The 20,511-nt window shown below is 31.1% G+C and overlaps 1 protein-coding gene across 1 annotated transcript; it reads left to right on the top strand.

Annotated features, from left to right (window-relative positions):
- The first annotated feature begins 1,776 nt into the window (after positions 1-1,776).
- LOC127719265 (protein yellow-like) lies at positions 1,777-4,109 on the top strand. The gene is made up of 3 exons (XM_052225280.1): positions 1,777-2,494; positions 2,539-2,667; positions 3,473-4,109. Exons 1-3 carry the CDS (start codon positions 1,777-1,779, stop codon positions 3,883-3,885), a joined length of 1,260 nt encoding a protein of 419 aa, XP_052081240.1. The 3' UTR covers positions 3,886-4,109.
- The last annotated feature ends 16,402 nt before the right edge of the window (positions 4,110-20,511 follow it).

The following is a 20,511-nucleotide window of genomic DNA, read 5'->3' as shown; positions in this document are numbered from 1 at the left end:
AGAGATTGAAAGCAAATAGCAAGTCTTTTTTTTTTTGCTATATTTTCTTGTATAACGTAGCGATGTCCAGTAAACAGTTGACAGTGTGTTGGCCTCTGGATGACTTGTTGGTTGTCTGTCTCATTGACCGTATACACAAACACATCCTTTCAAGTCAATTCATCAAGTGCTTCTGATGTTTTAATCAGTATAACATATATGATAAGTCCTAGTCGAAATAATGGTGAATATCAGATTAAGAGAGAGAGGCGAAGGATACCAAAGGGACATTCAAACTCATAAAACGAAAATAAACTGACAACGCCATGTCTAAAAAAGAAAAAGATCAGCAAACAAACTACAGTTCCCAAAACACAACATAGAAAACAAAAGACTGAGCAACACGAACCCCACAAAAACTGTACCTGCAGGCTATTTGTTTTCCTTCTTCGCGTAGGAATTATTCTTTAAATATAGTATGTTGTTATGCACTCAACTTTGAATAGGCTAGTGGTAGTTAAGCTTGTGAACTGTTACTGTTTACCCTGTCAAATTTCATTGTATCTGTATACACACATCCAGGAAAAAGTGTGTGATTGTCATCTTCTGCTTGTTTGTTTCTTCATTGTAAAATAGACAATATACAATACTTATTGGAAGAAACACATCTACGGTTACACCTCTACATTAAATGGTTATGGCATGAAATCCAAACAATAAACTTACAATTGTATAATTAAATGACCATGCCTTTCATCTAGAAAAAAAATATATATCTACAAATACTTGTGTACTCTTATATAAGTAATAAATATTATACATAAAATTAATATAGATTTTCTTAATGAGAGAAAATAATTTATATACTTTTCAGTGATTATAACTATATATACCGCAACATCTAATTGAATTTTTTTATATACGTCTTAACCTGTGTCTACTTTAGGACAGACGTTCCCAATCGGATAACCCGTGGTTTTACAGGGATAATATCATACATAGTTCATATATACCTCGTCTCAATATATAGGTTTCTCTCAATAAGGCATAGCATGAACAAACTGAGACAAAATAGTATTCATCCTCAATTTCTTCCCTATTAAATTTGCTACAGTCGGGAACCAAATCTGTATTTTATATTCTTACCGCTCAATTTCTCAAAAGGATGAAAATTAAAACGACAGGTACTCTTATTCCATTTGTTCATAATCATTTGAATTATTGTGTTTGGTAAAATATAATATGCAGCAAGTATACATTCATATATTTCAATTGATATTTTATAGTGTGTCTTTCTATGTTGTGATGTTACACTATTGTTTCAGGTAGGGTGAAGATTGGCGCCTATTAAAACGTTTAAACCCGCTGCATTTGTTTGCACCTGTCCTAAGTCAGGAACCTGTTGTTCAGTGGTTGTCCTTTGTTGATGTGGTTCATAAGTGTTTCTCGTTTTTTATATAGATTAGACCGTTGGTTTTCCTGTTTGAATGGTTTTACACTAGTCATTTTTGGGGCCCTTAATAGCTTGCTGTGTGAGCCAAGGCTCCGTGTTGAAGGCCGTACTTTGACCCATAATGGTTTACTTTCACAAGTTGTGACTTGGATGGAGAGCTGTCTTATTGGCATTCATACCACATCTTCTTATGTCTATACCTACAAAGTTAAAATATTTATTAAGTGTACTACATGGTTACATAGTTATTTTCCTGTCAAGATACTAACATTGTTAAAATTTAGGACATGTTGTCCATCTAATTATACGTGAATTGTTGGTTCATGTGAACTGAATGAGAAAAGATGACACTACATAAATTACTTATATACCTATTTGTACTTAAATCGTCATGTTTACTTATTTCTGCAAAAGTGTTCAAACAAGGAATAGACGCTGATGTTGTTTATAAATGGACAAAACTTGATTTCAAATGGCTTCACACTGGTGATAAACAAAATGCAATCCGCAATGGCTCCTTCATTGTTGAAAACAATATTATAACTGGTATCAAAGTTTATTCAGGAAGAATTTTTGTCACAGTTCCAAGATGGAGGCCTGGTGTGCCATCAACCTTGAACGAAGTAATGAATTCAAGCCACGATCGTGCAATTCTTAATCCTTTCCCTAGCTGGGACATGCAAAAGATTGGGGACTGTGACGCTTTCCAATATGTTCAAAGTATGGAAATTGACCCAAATACAGGACAGATGTGGATAATCGATACCGGAAGTGCCCGTGGTGGGACGACACAATGCAATGCGAAAATTGTAATTTATGACCTCAAATCGAATTACTTTATACGGAAACATTTATTTCCTGATAGTGTTGTCTCAAAGGGCACAAATTTCCTTAATGATATAGTAATCGATTATGTTCATGGTAAGCCCAAATTTGCATATATTTCCGACACTGGAAAAGTTCCGAAGATAGTTGTGTATGATTATGAAAATGACGAATCCTACTTTTTCAACCATAAATCAATGTATCCAGAAAACGGTCACATGACTATTATTTCTAATGGTAAACAAAGACAGTTTTTTTAAGGAATTTTACAACACCTATAGATGGAATAGCCATGTCCCCTGACTTTCAATATGTATATTATTGTGCATTAGCAGATCTAAATCTTTACAGAATCCCAACAAAAGTACTCCGAGAACGAGGCAACTTTTCTCAATCTTATCAGTATGTTGGTAAGTCTATAATTAAAAATTCTCTCAACTACAAATTATATTTGCGTCCATATCTGTGTTATGCCCACTTTAAAGTTGATGGCTCTCTCTGAAAGTCTTAAAGCATACCTTGTGACAGGGAAACTTTTTTCTTGCACACCGGCTAGATCACCATCTTGAAATAGTAACATTCTTAAGAGTCGAGATTTGAACGAATTCATAACCTCTCAAAAAGTGATCTTTAGATTGTATTAAATTAAATGTATTACTAACCACATACATATACGCACAAGACAGGACAGTTTGTGTTGGTATTTTTGTTGTTGTTTTCTTTTGCTTTAAGTTGTGTGGCTTTATCTTTATTTTGTTTTGTTTTGTTTTGTTTTGTTTTGTTTTGGGTTTGTTTCTGTTTTAGTGTTTATGGTTGCTTTTTTGTTTGGCTAAAAAATGCTTTCAATCTCTGCATATCGATTTTGATCGAAATTTAAAAATTATTGTTTTTATAGGATTTTCACAAATATATGCTTTGAATTCGGAATTTATTCTAGTTCATTTACTATTGTGATTTTTGAATTCTTGACAAAAATACGACTTTAATTATAGCGATCTCAGTAAGTGCTACAGACAGTAATAATGCAAAAATGTAAAATGAAATTTAAAAGTTTTTATTTTTGCGACACTTATCCAGACGCATTTTTTCGCAAGGATTTCTGAAATTAAATTATTCATTTTTTGTGTGCGTTCCGTCAATTTAAAATTAACCTTAATTCATGTATGTAAGACGACGAAAACTTAAGATACATATATATATAAAGTTGTTTTGTAGGACGAAAGAGTTCGCCGTCAGACGGAATGACATTCAGTCAGATAGGATTGTACGTAGGTGCATTGACCGCAGATATGGTTTATAAAGAAAGCCTCGAAAGTTTACAAGGCGGAAGTATAAACTTAACCGAGGTTCCACTGTTTTCTCAGCCAATGGAAACGTTAGAATGGGTAGATACTTTTTGCATTGACGAAGATGGCAATTTATGGTTCGTCGCCAACAGTCTAGTGCGTTTTTTTACATACACCATGAGGTTCAAAAATACTGAAAATGCAAACATGCGTATTTGGAAAGTTAATATTGGAGAACAAGGTTATCTGTGGAGGAACACAAATATGGCATCAAAACATCAAATCTATTATCATATCCTAATTTTTATGATTTTTATGATTAAATTTTCAATTGTTTCATAACACTGATAATGCAAAAATTGATTTTTTTCGACGCACCTATAGTCTTTTTTGAGTTCATTCGATACCCGGCAACTTTTTTCTTTATGTTTATACTGTGAACTTAGATGTCGAACGACTGACATCTTTACCTTCATTCGTGTTATCTCGATTGAATGGGAATTTGTATTTCATTTCACATATAAATATGAACAACGGTTTTCTCTCATTCTTTACCGATTTATACTTTCCCTGAACAGTTGATAATTGTTTTCATAATACATGTTTGGTTCTCTTAATCTCAGATCTTCATTACTCAAAATTCCACCATGACGTTAAATTGTCTTGTTTGTTTCAGCGACTATTTTCAGAAAAAATCTACGATTAAAATTGATCGTAAGTTATACTGAAATGTGTATGACTTACGAGTATTTTTACTCTTAAGATTTGTTTGTGAAAAGAGTCGCTGGTTTCGCTAATGTAACGTCAATAAATAAAAGCCGATATTGCCTGATGTTCAATTGTTTTGCAAATTATTTACAAAAAGAAAGTTTGCCTCAATATCGTCTAAAAATCATAGGAGCAACAGATTCCTCCACCGTTTCTCGTGCGATACGATATTTTTCCACAGTGTCGACTGTTCAATTTCGAATATTTAAAACGCTCAGCAAGCCTTGTATTTGAAATTTAAAATGTATTTGTCACGACTGGAGGAATATCGTATTACATTCGATATATTATATCTTTATCATTTTATTTCTATAAAGTCTAAAAGTATGTTACATATGGCCATGAAACAAAAGATGTTTTTTTTAAATTATCTTCCTTAAAAAAATAATAATGCGTGGATATTCCAGGATATAGTATCGCGTTTTTTTTTCTCGACAATTCCGCTGAATTAATTGCGTCCAGTTTTTACGGAGAGAAAAATTTCGTGGGACTTTTTAAAGACTTTCTCGAAGATGCAATCAAGATCTGGTGATCTGTATCATGTTGATAGTTTCAATAACACAAAAAACATCAATATATGACATTAAAAAAAACATCAAGATATATGACATTAGACAACTCCTGGCGAGGTTCCTAACGAGGTTTCTGGAAAAGGACAGGCACATTAATGTGATATGGTTAGACAAGTCCTTTCAGATCTCAAATCTGCCCATTATCAATCTCAATTATTAAATTAACACAATGTACATTCACAAAGAACATAGAAATCTATATTTTTTGTTATTTGAAGAATAGCGTTAGAACGACAGGTCTTTGGTTTTTTCATAAATTTATTTAAAAATGCAAAAAATCCGTATTGTTAAATTAACAATCTATATAGTTTTGTCAAATTCAACATACGTCTTTAAATAGAAGTATATTTGAAATAAAAGTAAGCAGCCAAATACGGTGAATATATCTTAATATAAATCATATATATATGTTAGCGGCAATAAGTGAAATGAGGCATTAAGCTTAAATCCTAAGCATTAAGCTAACGCCTAGGCATTAAGTTATTGCCTGAAATTTTCAGGCATTAAGCTTATTTCCTGAAATCTGATGATGATTATTCTACCTATTGCCGAACATAATTTTAGGCAACAAGTGAACTCTGGAATTTATGTATATTCGGTGATTTATTCTTGATATAAAGTATAGTTTCTTAATTATATTACTAATATTAATATACATTCATTTGACAGATCTTCAAATTTTAGTATTTTTCATATTCAAAACAGAATTAACTCGTACTTTTTTTGTGGTATAACAAAAAATTTAAAAAAAATTTAAAAAAAGTGATTGTATCCAATAAAAAAATGGGGGAGATTCTATATATTAATCATAATAATTATTTGAAAATTTTTACACTTCACTAGTCGGGCTGGTTTGAACTGGTCAAAAGTAGACAAAATTAAGATATGATTTTTTGCTCACACCATTTTCCAATTTTTTTATTGGATTAGTAAATTTTCGTTGTTAAAATTTTTGTTAAAAACCCCCAGGCCATCTTATCTTTTTCACTTCTTTATTTGGATTAAACTTTTGGAATCATCAGAAAAGAAGGCAACAAAAGATTACTACAATTTAAGAAGGTATGACATTTTTACCATTGGAGGTTTTGAGAGGTTGATAACTAAAGTCAACGAGATTGATGAGGGAAATTTTAAAATTTATGTCTTCCTAGAGGAACTCTATGGTATTTTGGAAAAGGCACATAAAGAAACAGGTCATGGCGGATGAGACCGCATGATTAAACAACTGAATAATGGATTTGCTAATATTTCCCGGGATGCTATTGAACTATTTCTTTCACTTTGTCAATATTGTAATATGAAAAAACATATATAGGGAAAGGAGCAGTAGTGAAGCCCGTTTTATCTAAAGACTTTAACAGTAGAGGACAAGTTGATTTGATGGATTTTCAATCAAACCCAGATGGAAACTTTTAATTTCTTATGGTGTTCCAAGATCACCTTACAAAATTTTGTAACATTAAAGCTCCTACGTCAAAATGTGCCTCAGAGGTGGCTTTTTTTGTTGCGCCCCATATACTGCAAAATGACAATGGTCCGGAATTCACAGCTTTAGTCATATCCGAGTTAAAATTAATGTGGCCAGAACTTGTTATCGTTCATGGGAAGCCGAGACATCCCCAATCACAGGGTAGCATTCAGCGATTGAATGGAGATATCCATGACATGCTAACTGCATGGATGAGGGACAATGAATCAACAAAGTGGTCAATTGGCATCAAGATCGTCCAGATTCAAAAGAATTCAGCCCTAATCAAAGGCATTGGACGATCACCCTATGAAGCCTTGTTTGGTAAATGTGCAACTATTGGATTAACATCAGAAACCAAAATATTGGTGACCTTAGAAAAGGAGGAGGACTTACTGAAGCTCCAGACGGAGTCTTTAAATCACCAACCTGTAACTGAAAATACTACAGAAAACATTGAGAATGCATCTGATATACCACAATCAAGTTCAGAACCGAATCTGGTACCTTCTACTTCAATCACTGATGAAACGCAAAAGGTAAGTTGTACAAAGTACTAAGAAATATTTAAAAAAAAAATTTAAAACGACTCTTTAATCTTGGAGGGAGCTTTAACTAAAGTATTACAGTACTTTCATGTAATGTATAATGGATAAAACACGGGAATCTTACAAGGAGCTTTAGAACAAAATATCTGCATCCTTTTGTCATTTCGGGCCTTTAATAGCTTACTATGAGGTAAAGGTTTTCGTTCAAGGCCGTATGGTGACCTATAGGTCTTAACTTATATACCATTCTGCCTCTGGCGGACAGTTGTCTCATTGGCAAGCATACCACATTTTCGTATTAATTAAATTGAGTGTAAGTGGAACGATCTTTATGAGCACAAACATCATTTTAATAAAATTGTAACTAAATTTGAAAAATAGTTTTATTTTAGTCCGGCTTTATAAATATTTATAATTACACCAAATTAAATTTTTTTAACCTTATTATTTGATTAAACTGTTTTTCAGGATTTCTTAAAGTGCTATGTATGTGAAAAAGATACATCGGAAGCTCATATGTGTAGTAAATGTGACAACAAACACATTCATGTTATATGTGGAACTACTGTTAGTGAAGAGGGGTACGGTTCGAAGGTGTTATGTCCAAATTGTACGATTGATACCAACAGAGTTCGCTATCGTTCTGGAGCTATGGACAGTCAACTGAAGCGGGCAAACACTATGATAGCCAGGAGCAAAAAAGAACTAAGGACACCAGAAGTGGGTCAAACAGTGGCTGTACCAATACCAAGGCCTCCCCTATGGAGCTACATAAATGATAAATGCGAAGACTGTATAGGTATCATTCAAAACATTGACTTGCCAGGCCCCTCCCCCTCTTATTAAAAAATCCAGGATCTGAACCTGGGGAAAATAAGATGCGGATCAATGTCACAAAGACAGATGAAAATCACCATATGCAACACGGGTTCATTTTGTATTTCATTGAAAATAACTGTAAATAACTAATCGTTCCTACTCTCACAAATATTATTTTATCGATATTTTAATGAAAATACTCAAACTGCCTTTATAAGAATTTCATCCGTTTATTTTTTTCAGGTCAATGATAAGGGCAATGCTGTTGTAGCTACAAAATTTGGACAACTCCTAGGAACATTTGGATCAAATGAGATGGGCATCTGTAAGCAAAATTTAATTCTAGAAGAGGAACTCAACTGTGAAACAACTTTAAGTGTTCGTGAGGCCTCAACCCATCAGTCATTATCCGGAGGTCAAGGATTTTTCAAATGTGCATGTAAATCCAAATGTTTAAGTAACCGGTGCAAATGCAAGAAAAACGGGAGACAGTACAATAGTCGTTGCCACAGTTCCACAACTTGTGATAACAAATGATTTTAACACAAAATTCTATCAAGTTTTTATATTTTAAAGTATTATTTGATGAGTTTTAAAATAAATAACATATTTTATTTCCGGTAGATGACATTTTAAACTTCAGTTCTCATAATGTTATTATGTAACAAATGTATTTTTATTTAAATGAATCAATGTCTTTTATTTACTCGCATTTATATTTTATGCATTAAGCTTAATGCCTCCACACATTTTTCAGGATTTAAGCTTAAATCCTAGGATTTAAGACTAATGCCTAACATTATTTAGGCAATAGACTTACTGCCTAGGCGTTAGCTTGTTGCCTAGGATTTAAGCTTAATGCCTAATTTCACGTATGACCGCTAATATATATATACCGGTAACATGGTGTTTAGATTCTAAACATATTTTAAGCACGTTTTTTACATGTTTCGGTCTCAACATGTCTCATTTCTAAACATGTCTATGTTGATAACGTATTTAGGTTGAAGAAAGTGTTTAGGTTTGTGTTTAGGATCGTGTTTAGCTTAGAAATTAAGTGTTTTAGTCCTACACAATTTAAATCTAAAAACACATTTAAAAGTGACTATATTCAAGATATGTAAATACATTTAATGTGCTTACAAAGAAAAGTGTTTAGATATTAAACAATTCAACAAAGTAATAGTGAGCATGAACAACAAACATACAGACCAATAAAACTGTGGGGAAAAGCAGATACATATATATATATCAAAAACCTATTTAAGGCAGGCATTAGGTGGCAGTGTAGGTTACAAGAGCGCAATTTTTTGTAATGCATTTTTTACCAAAGGGAACTAGTGCTGCTCTATATTTTTTTCTTCTTGAAGAATAAACTAGAAAAAAAAGGAAAGCAATTTCTGTTATTTTGTTTTGAGTACCATCTTGAGGTAGAAAAAAATGCCGATAAAATGTTAACAAACAATTGCGCTTTTGTAGCCTGTAAAAGATCAGAGTCAAGGGAAGGTATACCAATACAAACTGTAACTTCAAATTATTTTGTGAAAACAAATGCAGAAGGCATACAGGCAGCGAAGAAAATACAGATAAGATCAAAATAAGAAAAACATGCACGCAGCAGTTCCAATGAAGTGTCAATAATTGGACATGTGACGCACAAAAAACAGATACTTCATAGCAAGTATATACAAAATAACAACAAATAAAAAGGATGTTTTGTCATCAGATTTATTTTTACAAAAGGCACGAACAGAATTAAAATAATTCAAAAAAAAAAATAGAAAAAAAAAACACTGCGTAGATCGTATAATCATGATGTAATCAAAATCAACCAGTCCGGAAACAAAACTTTTAAGCAAATAATATGTGTTTAGTGTTGAAATTATACACAATTAACACCGTTCAAATAAAAACAGAAAAAAATTGTAGTAAACAGGTTCCTGCAAACAAAGTTCATTAAATAACAGTGTACTCTTTATATCTCCTTTTAAATTGTTTATAACACCTTTGTAGAATCTCGTCCTTAATATGTTTGAAATATTTGCCACTTGAAATTACGGAAACAACAATCAATCGATCAATATGCACATTTATGCATGACATATTTAACATTTTAATGCTACATGTGTATGAAGTATTCAGAACATACGGGAATATCTTTCCTCGAGGGTCACACACTTAATTTAACTTTTATTACATCCAATATATATTGAAATATCAAAAGTTGTGTCGGCCTTTTAACTTTTGAATGTCTTGGAAGATATTATGATACATGATATTATCGCTGGTGTGGTTCGAATGATTGCCAAAGTTCTGCATATGCTATTAACTTTTTTTTTGAGTAATTTTTTTGGGGGGAGGAAGGGTGCCATATCAAAATACAGAGACGGCAGGCACACGTCTGCCTTGGGATTCACACATTTTATTAGTATCTTTATATATGATTGATATCGCAATTAAGTGATTACACATTGGTTGAAAATCGTTATATCTAATTAAATTTGCAAATGTCACTTTAAACCAATTTAATATGCATGACTGTTGTAATGAAATTGTTTTATCTACTTCTTATCATTAAAGTGAAACGCTTAATTGTTCATTAGCTCAATATTCGTTCAATGTTATCAGAATTGTGACACGGGTCGCTCAGTAAATATGCGTCATTGCTTTAATTTATGTTGCGTGATAGTATGGCACATCAGTATTACATTGGTATCTCAGTATTCCTCAACACACAGTGTACCAAGTTCTGCTCCTATCCTAAATATTTATACCGTTAGTAGTTAAGTGTGGCGACAAAGCACTTGTAATTTGGTATTCATCGCTTTCATTTTCCTTGAAAAAAAGCATCCTGAAACATATTTCAATGAAAGATTAAAACCTTTTATTTCTTGTTCATTTTTTTTCAAAAATTAAACACTTTTAGGAAAAGAAAAAACATGATTCAAGTATTTAAAGGGTGACATGTAAGAATTGAAGAAAAAACAGAAACAATCGTTCTGATGTGACTGTGTACCTATATAGGCTCGTGTAATTTAGTTGTCATATGAAACTGTTTTAAAAGGGCGGCGAAAGATACCAAAGTGGTATTCAAACTTTTGTCGAATTGGCAACACCGTGGCAAAAAAAAAACTATCGAAAGACAAACAATAGTCTACAGATCTATTAGGCCGAGTAACTCGAATCCCACTAAAAACCGGCTGTTAACTTCATCTATTATACATGGTAAGGAAGTCATAGTTAACAATAAACATAGGTAGAACCTAATATGCGTTTCAAGTGTCAAATTCCAATTTCAACAATTCTCGAACACCTTGTCCTGCCTGTTCGATAGCCTTTGATGGCCTTGTATAGACATGACCCATCATTGCTGCACCTCAAATTTACAGGTCTTCTTTGGTCTGGTCTCAAATTTGTCCCATATAAGTCGCAGGAAAAGATGAATTACTCATTAAAATGTATGTTTTGTTTTGTAAGCTTTTTACACAACCTAAATATTCTTTTCATACATTGGTTTGGGTTTACTGTCGTCATACTCCTGAAAAAAAATTGGTTTTCTGTCAATTAACTTTTTTTCTTGCTGAACGATCAGGGATGATTATTATTAATAGTATTATCATTATAATCTTCACTTTTAATATACTTTACCACAGTTACAGATAATAACTTGATAATATCGCCAATTTCGCAAAAATAACCTCTTTTTCCCGCAAGCAAAATAACTGTTTAGGAATGTGCGCGTATAGTAAAAATATCAAATTTAGATTTGGTGCGCTTTTGCACGTCGTAGAAGTTTAATTGCAAGTTCTGATTTAGAAATAGAAATATTCTACAACAAAAAGACTAAAAACACAAAATATGAAACAAAAATAGCATTACCTCATATTTGGTCCAGTATAATAATATAATGATATAATATAATCATGGAGTTATCAATTGTTAATGACGTAACGGTTATTTTTTTTTTTTTTTGTCATTTGCCTCATGGATATAGATTTAATAATTTGAATATAAAAGGTTAATGAATGCCATAATTGCAAATTATTAATGTATATTTTTTTCTTTCTATTTTCCTCTTTTTTTCTTTTTTTTTCTGTTTTACTGCCACGTTGATCTTGGAAACGGAAAGTCAGTGTTTAATGGAGAATCTGTTGAATGAAAACGGGAACTTCTGATGGAATTTTGGTTTATTTTTTTTAAATCGATGTTCCTTTTTATTCAAAGACTTATTATTGTTCAATTGGACTAAATTTATAGATAGTGTGAATTTGATGGCTCGTGTTAGTGTCTTTTGCGTCTATTTTTATTAAATAAATATTTGAATTGAATTGAATTAAAGAAAAAAACTTATGAACTTTTAACTTCATAATATAACATTTACCCTAAATAAATTTAATACTTTTAGGCGTACAATTGATTAAAAAAAGAAAAAACCCAATGAAAATCATATTTCTTGTAAGATTATTTATTATGCAAATGTTAGAGTTTCCTCATTAATATTTCGCGCCAATTTATAACGATTATCAATCAGAGCATTGGTAATGGTGTAATTTGATTTGGCGTGTCATATTAATTCTGTATGGTCACTTAGGTGAAATATGATAAGTTTTGATGTGCACGTGTTTTGGAACATAATTAGAAGATATGATCATATTAACATTATTTATTTTATCTCTGCATTTATCTTGATATTACACTGATTTCATCATTAGCAGACGGCAGTTCAATAAGACATTCATCAAACAATTTGCATATCCATTATAATTCGGTTTTCTGTTTATTATAAGCCGTGAGTGACATTAATTTTCAGGAATTTTTCCGCCTGTACCATGAATGTATATGAAATAGCAACTCACTGTCTGCATAACTATAAAAGCTGATCTTGTTTAAGTTTTTTTTTCTATTCGAACAAAAAGACTATCTCTCTCTATCTCATTATATAATATTCATTTTTCTATTATTTATAACAAAATATTTATTAAATCAGCAATAGTAATCTTTTTACTGAACAATTAAGGGCGTTATCTGAATGTTCTTCAAAGGCTTTAGAAAAAAGAATTTGGTCTTTCTGCAAATCAGGAATTGAGAACGAATTTCATTCTGTCATGAAATGCAAAGAACTATATAACCAATAAGAAAAAACCTGGTATCTAGTACTGTTGATTTCTATATTCCAGGACATATGTCTAAACACGAGTTAATATTGAGGTACAACGATTTTGATGTTATAGAATTTGAATGATTAAATAAAACAAAATGAAAATAACACTTTATGAATTTAATGCACCCGAAGCGCTTTTCAGGATTTACCTTCATCCGGAACGCTCAAAGCTAAATATTTGACAGCCAAGAATGTATAAGAACCGAAACGCGGGAAGAGCTATATAACTAAAAGAGACTTACAAATCATAGCGAAGTCCATTTCGACGCGCTACGTTTGCGCGACAAAAAGGTAATTCATTTGTGCGAAATTTACCCATTGGAAAGTTACTACGTTTACTCGAATTAATAAAATTTTCTAATGAAAAAAATAAAAAATTGTCAATTGAAATAGAAAAGCGGTTTAAACACGGCCAGGATTTGTGATTGCCAGTTCTTCAAGCGCAGAAACTTTAGGGTAGTTATGTCGATGATTGAATGTCAAATGTTACTGAGAATGAAAGCCGCAAACTTTTTGCCAAATACTTAGTTGAAAATTACGTCAAGAAGGGACCCCATTGGAAGCTTCAGAGCTTTATGGGTTATCCCTGATAAAATATCAGCAATTTTATTCCGTACACAAAAGTTAATATACTCACCAAATGCTCTATTTTATTAAGTACGTGTTAGTATATGTCTTATTGTGTATTGTAAAACTTATATGCTTGATATTTTATTGAATAAAATATTATTATAATTATTATATTACGTCAGCAGTGAGTCCATAATGCTGCCATAATGTGGACGACTGCTCCAAATGAAAGCACAAAACGGAAGATTTAAGAAAGGTCTGGTATAAATCATGTCAGTATTAAAACACTGACTACTGAGCTAACAAACGACTCACATGAAAGATTAACGAAAAAAGAGGCAATAATATTGAAACATGCTTTTTTTTTTATAAAATATTAGTATTATTAACATATCTTTATTTTGATATAAACATATTTAGTTTGTGCAAAACAAAACATAATATAATGTAGCAAAGAAATAACAATTCTATTATAAATTAACATATGGAAAAAAATATAAGACTTCTGCCCTCAGTTCTAATGACTGTTTTATAAAAGATCTAATATTTTTAACATGTTCCATGATAGAGGGCTTAAGCATTTCTTTTACTTTTTGTTCTTGGGCAAGAGATATACAATTATGTATAGGTAAACAATTTTCAAATAGATTATCCCTTATATTTTTGTTAATTTTACATTCAAGGAGGAGGTGTTTTTCATCCTCCAGCAAGTGGCACAGTTTACATGTTCCCCCTTTCTTAAGAATTTTATAATAGCGACCTTTTTTTAATTCTTAATCATGGTCACTATTTCTCAGTGAAGCATGTTCTTATAGAAATGTCATATTGGAAGTATATTGGAAGCTACATAAAATCCTCTATCCAAGCTAAGTTTAAAATTTTCATATCAACAGAAAGTAAATTTTAGCAGAGAATGATGACGAGTTTTCTCACCTCAAGAAAACCCAGTACAATATATAAATATACAGTGAATTATGAATTACAGATGACCCCAGTCACATCATCAACACGCTGTTGGAGTGATTTACACGTGCATTTGCACGTACATCTGATATCAAGAATGAACACAAAACAGACCAACTTCTGTAAAATAATATCTGTCAATTTGTAACAAACGCATGTCAGTTTCTGTCATACAAATCAGATTATTTATGATAATTTTGCGAAATGGCAGGAATTTATCCACAAAATATTGCGATGAAAGTAAACCTATGCATGATAAAATATCAATTTGTAAATACTTTAATCCAGACTTTGAAAACTAATAAACAATTGAGGTACATACGCTATATTTATCAAGATTTATCTTTTTTTTTTCTTTTAACCACTGAGACACGTGAAAAATGCATCTATTCCCTTTTCACAATTTATACAGCTTTTAATCAAATTGGTTTTAAACGGCAGGTTCATATATTTCTTTACTAAATATGTGAAATTAAGTACCTTTAAACATTTTTTTTTTGATCTTATAGAAATTGCAAAAGCGTATAAAATAATTAATTTCAAACACCAAAAAGTAAAATTTGATTTTAATTCGTTTGTTACCAAAGTTATGTCATTCCACTAATATCGCCAATTTTCCATTATTATTTATATAGTACTATTTGTGAATTTCAAATTAGTTGGATTGATTTTTAATTATGATATTATGTACGACGTATTATTCTGGACTATTTTCTATGGTAATATTCTGTCATATGTGTGTTAAGAAAAATAAAATAATGATCCGGTTTGGGAGGCAATAAAAACCTTTACAAATATATGTGCAACATTTTTTTTTATTTCACATATTCATTTACGTTCGTTATATTTATTCATCATCTGATCCGCTATATTCATCGTGCAATGGATTTTGGAATTTCAAACAGACGTGATAAATTTAAATAAGTGAAGAAAGCCCGACTTCTTCTGATGATCGTAACTCTTTGATTATGATATCTTAATTGTTCTAATGTCCATCGGAGTGTTACAACCAATTTATTTTATTCTTTCAACAGGTATCTTAATAAGCACCTTGGAATTTGGGGAACGCTGATAGACCAATTCCCGGATGTACAAGAAGCACGCCGAGAATTGCATTTTCAAAAGACAAAGATTGGCGGAAAGATGAGCTAACTTAATTACATCTCAAGCATCCCTTTGATCAAGGGGTCATCAATTTTATATCAAGTCACAAATATGCATCCAATGCTTTTATAACATTGTTAAGAATTTGGATTTACATTGGCGGCTGCTGTGCTTGTGACATGTAAATTTTACGGCAATTTCTTGGTCGTTTGTGCGACCCTTTGCCCCCTGTCAATAAAACAATTAAAACATTAGGTGATGAAATTTTATATTGAGTAACGGAAAGATGAAAGCGGGTAACACGTCCTTTAATAAGACAGATATTAAGCTGTCAATGTATAGAACGGTCACAATGACTTTCTTTTGATCTATGTAGTAATTTAGACGTATGATTTCATTACGCGTGTACTTTTAATTTCCTTTCTTTCTTTCTAATTTTATTATTGATTCGTTCAGAATTTTCAAGAAATTTAGACATGCACATTTATTTATGACAAAATTCTCAACAGCAAAAAACGAATTTAGGGAACGACTGGAGGGTTATGTTTTTTTTTTTCATTCTGAAAAGTATTATTTCGTACCACGCAAGCATCAAATTATTTTTTTTTGTCCCGTAAAGCGCAAACATTTTTCTAACGGTTGTATATCAAAACAGGAAAATGTTGTATCTGATGTTTTGCATACGCGACACAAGGTCTTCAAGTGTATTGCTCAACGAACCTTGTAGAAACTTTTCCCCGAAAAAAAAATTCACCCAAAACAAAAAGATGCGGTTTCATCAGAAAAGCATTCCTGTGTACAAGTGGTCACTTTGAACATTTTGAGTTTTGTTATGGTAACTGAAAAATATCTTTGAAATTAATATCATAAATGATCAAATTTTAACGATGTGTGACTGTAAATTATGCTGGACAGGATATATGCTTTGTAATTGTCAAGTGAATGTTTTTAAGTATAAAACATGTAGATCTGTTTTTACTTTTCGTTTTTTTAAATAACTGTCAAATTGTTGTTTTATGCAATCTTACCCAATTATTACGGAAAGTTTGAAAAGTTGAAAGTCTTGTGTTTTTAATAAACATATTGTACTTTGATTACGCTAGACTTAGTCATGAATCCTTTATTTATTATATCAAATTCAATAAAATATTCCATATACATGAAAATCTTGTATAAGTGACCGGTACATTTGTTATAAAAATAATCTTTCGATTCATTTGAGTTATTTTGCAACATTTCATTTGTGTTATTTCACATTATAAACAAAAAAAGTTGCTTTATTATAAATTATACAAGTTACGAAAAAAACATATTGAAATGATCAAAGCGCAAAGCACTAAGAGAGGAGGTCCTCACGTATTATAATAACATACCCAAATCTAATTATGAATTCATCTATTTCAAATCGTTTCATTTGCACTTTAAATCAAAGTATGTAATTAAAACTGTTACATGTATTTCTAAATCAGACTATTATTATAGCATTTTGATGACTCATCAGACATGAATTGTTGACTTCTTAAAGCTTGTTGGTTTATCTCCGAAAGATTTGAAACAGTAAACTAGGGGAAAGAACTATTAAATCTGATGTTCATGCACGATTTGAAGGGTGGAGGATTTAGTCTTATTGAGTGTTTAAACGTAAATATAAATACTATCTAGTCTATATCGGGTGTGTAATCGTTAGATATTGTTAACACATTGACAAAATTTAATCGGATAATCAGAATTTAGCGGAGCTCGGATTATCATTGATGCGAGGTCAAATCTAGTTTGACTCCATTTTATGCATCTTTGAACCATTGAAATGCAGCAGTTTAGATTAAAATACACAATAACGTGCTAGACATACAAATATTAAGTGCTGAGACTTTTTAATTGTGTAGTAAGTATCTTTGATGCACTCGGGTGCATTCGATTATTTATCTCAAGCTGCATAAATGGGACCCGATTTCAATCTAATTTCAATCAGTTTTGAACAAACGACCAAGTTAATACTATGTGGCTTAATCATTATTGTTTAGAAGATAGCAATTTTATTATTCATGAATCACCGTCGGCAAATGTAGTTTATATGGGAAAAAATAAATGCTTACCTTAATAAGTATGTCTTATATATATAGTGGAAGTTCACAATTGTTCATTTATGTTAATGAATCATTGTATTGTGCATTTCCACTTGTATCAAGAGTGATTTCCTACTTTCACATATATTTAAGAACTTAACTATACATGTATATATTGTTATAGCAGAAAGGCGTTCACCGCAATCTTTTGTGTAATACCAGTTGTTCAATTTTAAGAAAGTGCACTAACACATTTGTAAATTGCATCAGAAGCGATAGCAGATAAGCTCTTCCAACTTACAAAATAAAACATCGGTATATACAACTTATGCACATAAACAGTATACAAACAAAACATATAAGAATACAGAATAAGAAAGTATAGACAAAAAAACATGAACAAAATAAAAACATAGAAAATAGATTGCAACATCAGACCATGGTTTATACATCTATGATCAGACACAGCACTGTTACTAGAAAAAAACAAGCAGACAAGACAAGACAAAGACAAATACTTTATTAAAGTCTCACCTTATGTACATACATATAAAACATATACATATATAAACAACAGCGTATACATAAGCCACTCTAAAAAGAGTTACGAGAGACTGATTAAAACACATATACATAAAAGAAATGTATATACAATCATTAAACCTGTGTAACATCGACATATATAAAAGGTTAATCTCAGCTTATACATAAAACACTCAAAAAAGAGTAAAGAGAAACTGATTAAAAGCACTTAATAAATAGCAAATAGCCCATCAAAATAATTAATTGCCTTTGAACCACAGCAGTTTAAGTAAAAATAAGTTCAGCAAAAAAAGCAAAACAGTATACAAACCAAAACATTTCATTTGGCAGGACGTAAGAATTTAATCAGATGCGAGGCAGCATTGGTTACATTTCCATTCATTGCAATTGCATTTTTGTCCCTTTCACCAGCTATTTATACATTTGTTAAACTTGTCAAATTATGTCCTTACGCGAGCCTCATCTTATCTTGGTACTTTTGACTTTTTCAACCAAACATCAGAAGTGCAATAATCATATATATATAAAGGTTTGAACGTTGTTTTCAATTTAGACTTATATTTATATATAATTATATATAGAAGTCTATAAAAAGGACCAACCAGCAAATTTACTATGTACCGTATCATCTAGAATAGACGATACTGCGCAGATATATAAGGAAAACATTTTATAAGTCTAAAGATTTGCACAACGGTACTAATAGTATAAGATGGTAATATACGAAGATGATGTTATAAAATCGTGTAGTCTTAAGATTTGCACAACGGTACTAATATAAGACGGTAATATACGAAGATGATGTTATAAAATCGTGTTGACACGATGTTATAACAGTTGTGCAAATCTTTAGACTTTTATATATATATATATATATATATATATATATATATATATATATATATATATATATATATATATATATATATATATAGAAGTCTATAAAAAGGACCAACCAGCAAATTTACTATCTTGAATAGACGATACTGTGCAGATAAGGAAAAAATTATATAAGTCTAATATATATATATATATAATGTCTGAATAATACCCAACGATAAATCTTACGGGTTGATGACTCATATAATTATGATACCGTGCACTACAAAAATATAATATATAATAAGCAAGTCTAAAAGGGTACAACATCACCCAAAAAAAAATTAAATCATGAATATTTGTTAAATATTTCGGATAACTAATATCCTTCATCAGTAAGATGTCAAATGGTTTTTTTATATATCAAATGCGTTTTGTTAAATATACCTTTTCACTTTTTTGGTCTTTTGGGATATGTTTTTTGTGCTGTATTTAGACCCCTATACCAAGAAATTTGTTTGGCATGCACACGTATAAAACTTGCGGTTATCATCCAACGCAATCTCAGGTTTGAACGTTGTTTTTAATTTAGACTTGTATATATATAAATTGCGGTTTTTATCCAACGCAATCCTAGGTTTTAACGTTGTTTTCAATTTAGACTTGTATATATATATATATTTCTCTAATTCTTTGTCAATTTATCCCTTTCTGCACCCATTGTATAAAAAAAATTTAATCAACGTGTGGTTCGTTTGATCTCAGTTCTTCATTGGTTAAAATCCGATTATGACGTCGAATTTTCTTCCTTTCCTCTGAATTTCCTATTGTGATGGCATGAAAAAAGGCGACCATGCCTGATGACGTCACATAGAAAGAACACATCTTTTTGCAGATCATTCGAAAAGAAGGAATAAATTTGCCTGCGTAATGTTTGAAAATCATTAGAGAAACAGATTCCACCACCAAATCTCGTGTAATACGATATTTATCCACTCTCGACAGTTAAATTTTAAATATTTAAAACGCTCGGCGCAGTGGTAGAATCTATATTTATCCAACGCAATCATAGGTTTGAACGTTGTTTTCAATTTAGACTTGTATATGATTGCGTTGGATAAAAACCGCAATTTCTATACGTGTGCATGCAAAACAAATTTCTTGTTAGAGGGGTCTAAATACAGCACAAACAACGTTTTCCAAAAGACCAAAAAAGTGAAAAGGTATTAATAATATTTTAACAAAACGCATATGACTAACATATATATATATATATATATAACGTAGCAGACGTCTCTGAATTAATTCTATTTATTAGTTTTATTCACTGCAAAAACGCAAAGTTCGAGAGCGATGACTGTTGTTTTACATATAAACTGAATAGTATATAGAACGTTCGTCAATTCGATATGTTATTCCTGCAGACAGGTACGGAAAAACATATGCCATCCCATTATATAAAATAAGTTTGAAATATAGAGGGTTTTTGTTATTATTAAATCATGTTTTTTTCATTATCAGTAGAATTACTATTATTGTTTTTTATTATTACAAGAATTTATACAGC

Source organism: Mytilus californianus, unplaced genomic scaffold (assembly GCF_021869535.1).
Source record: "Mytilus californianus isolate M0D057914Y unplaced genomic scaffold, xbMytCali1.0.p SCAF_11, whole genome shotgun sequence".
Taxonomy (NCBI): domain Eukaryota; kingdom Metazoa; phylum Mollusca; class Bivalvia; order Mytilida; family Mytilidae; genus Mytilus; species Mytilus californianus.
Note: the sequence above shows the minus strand (reverse complement) of the source record. Positions and strands in the feature narration are given on the sequence as shown.

Excerpts from the sequence above, each read along its gene's own strand:
- LOC127719265 (XM_052225280.1), top strand. The coding sequence starts at position 1,777 with ATGACACTACATAAATTACTTATATACCTATTTGTACTTAAATCGTCA. Across the intron at positions 2,495-2,538 it reads CATGACTATTATTTCTAATG|ATGGAATAGCCATGTCCCCT; the intron begins GTAAACAAAGAC and ends CAACACCTATAG. Across the intron at positions 2,668-3,472 it reads TCAATCTTATCAGTATGTTG|GACGAAAGAGTTCGCCGTCA; the intron begins GTAAGTCTATAA and ends GTTGTTTTGTAG.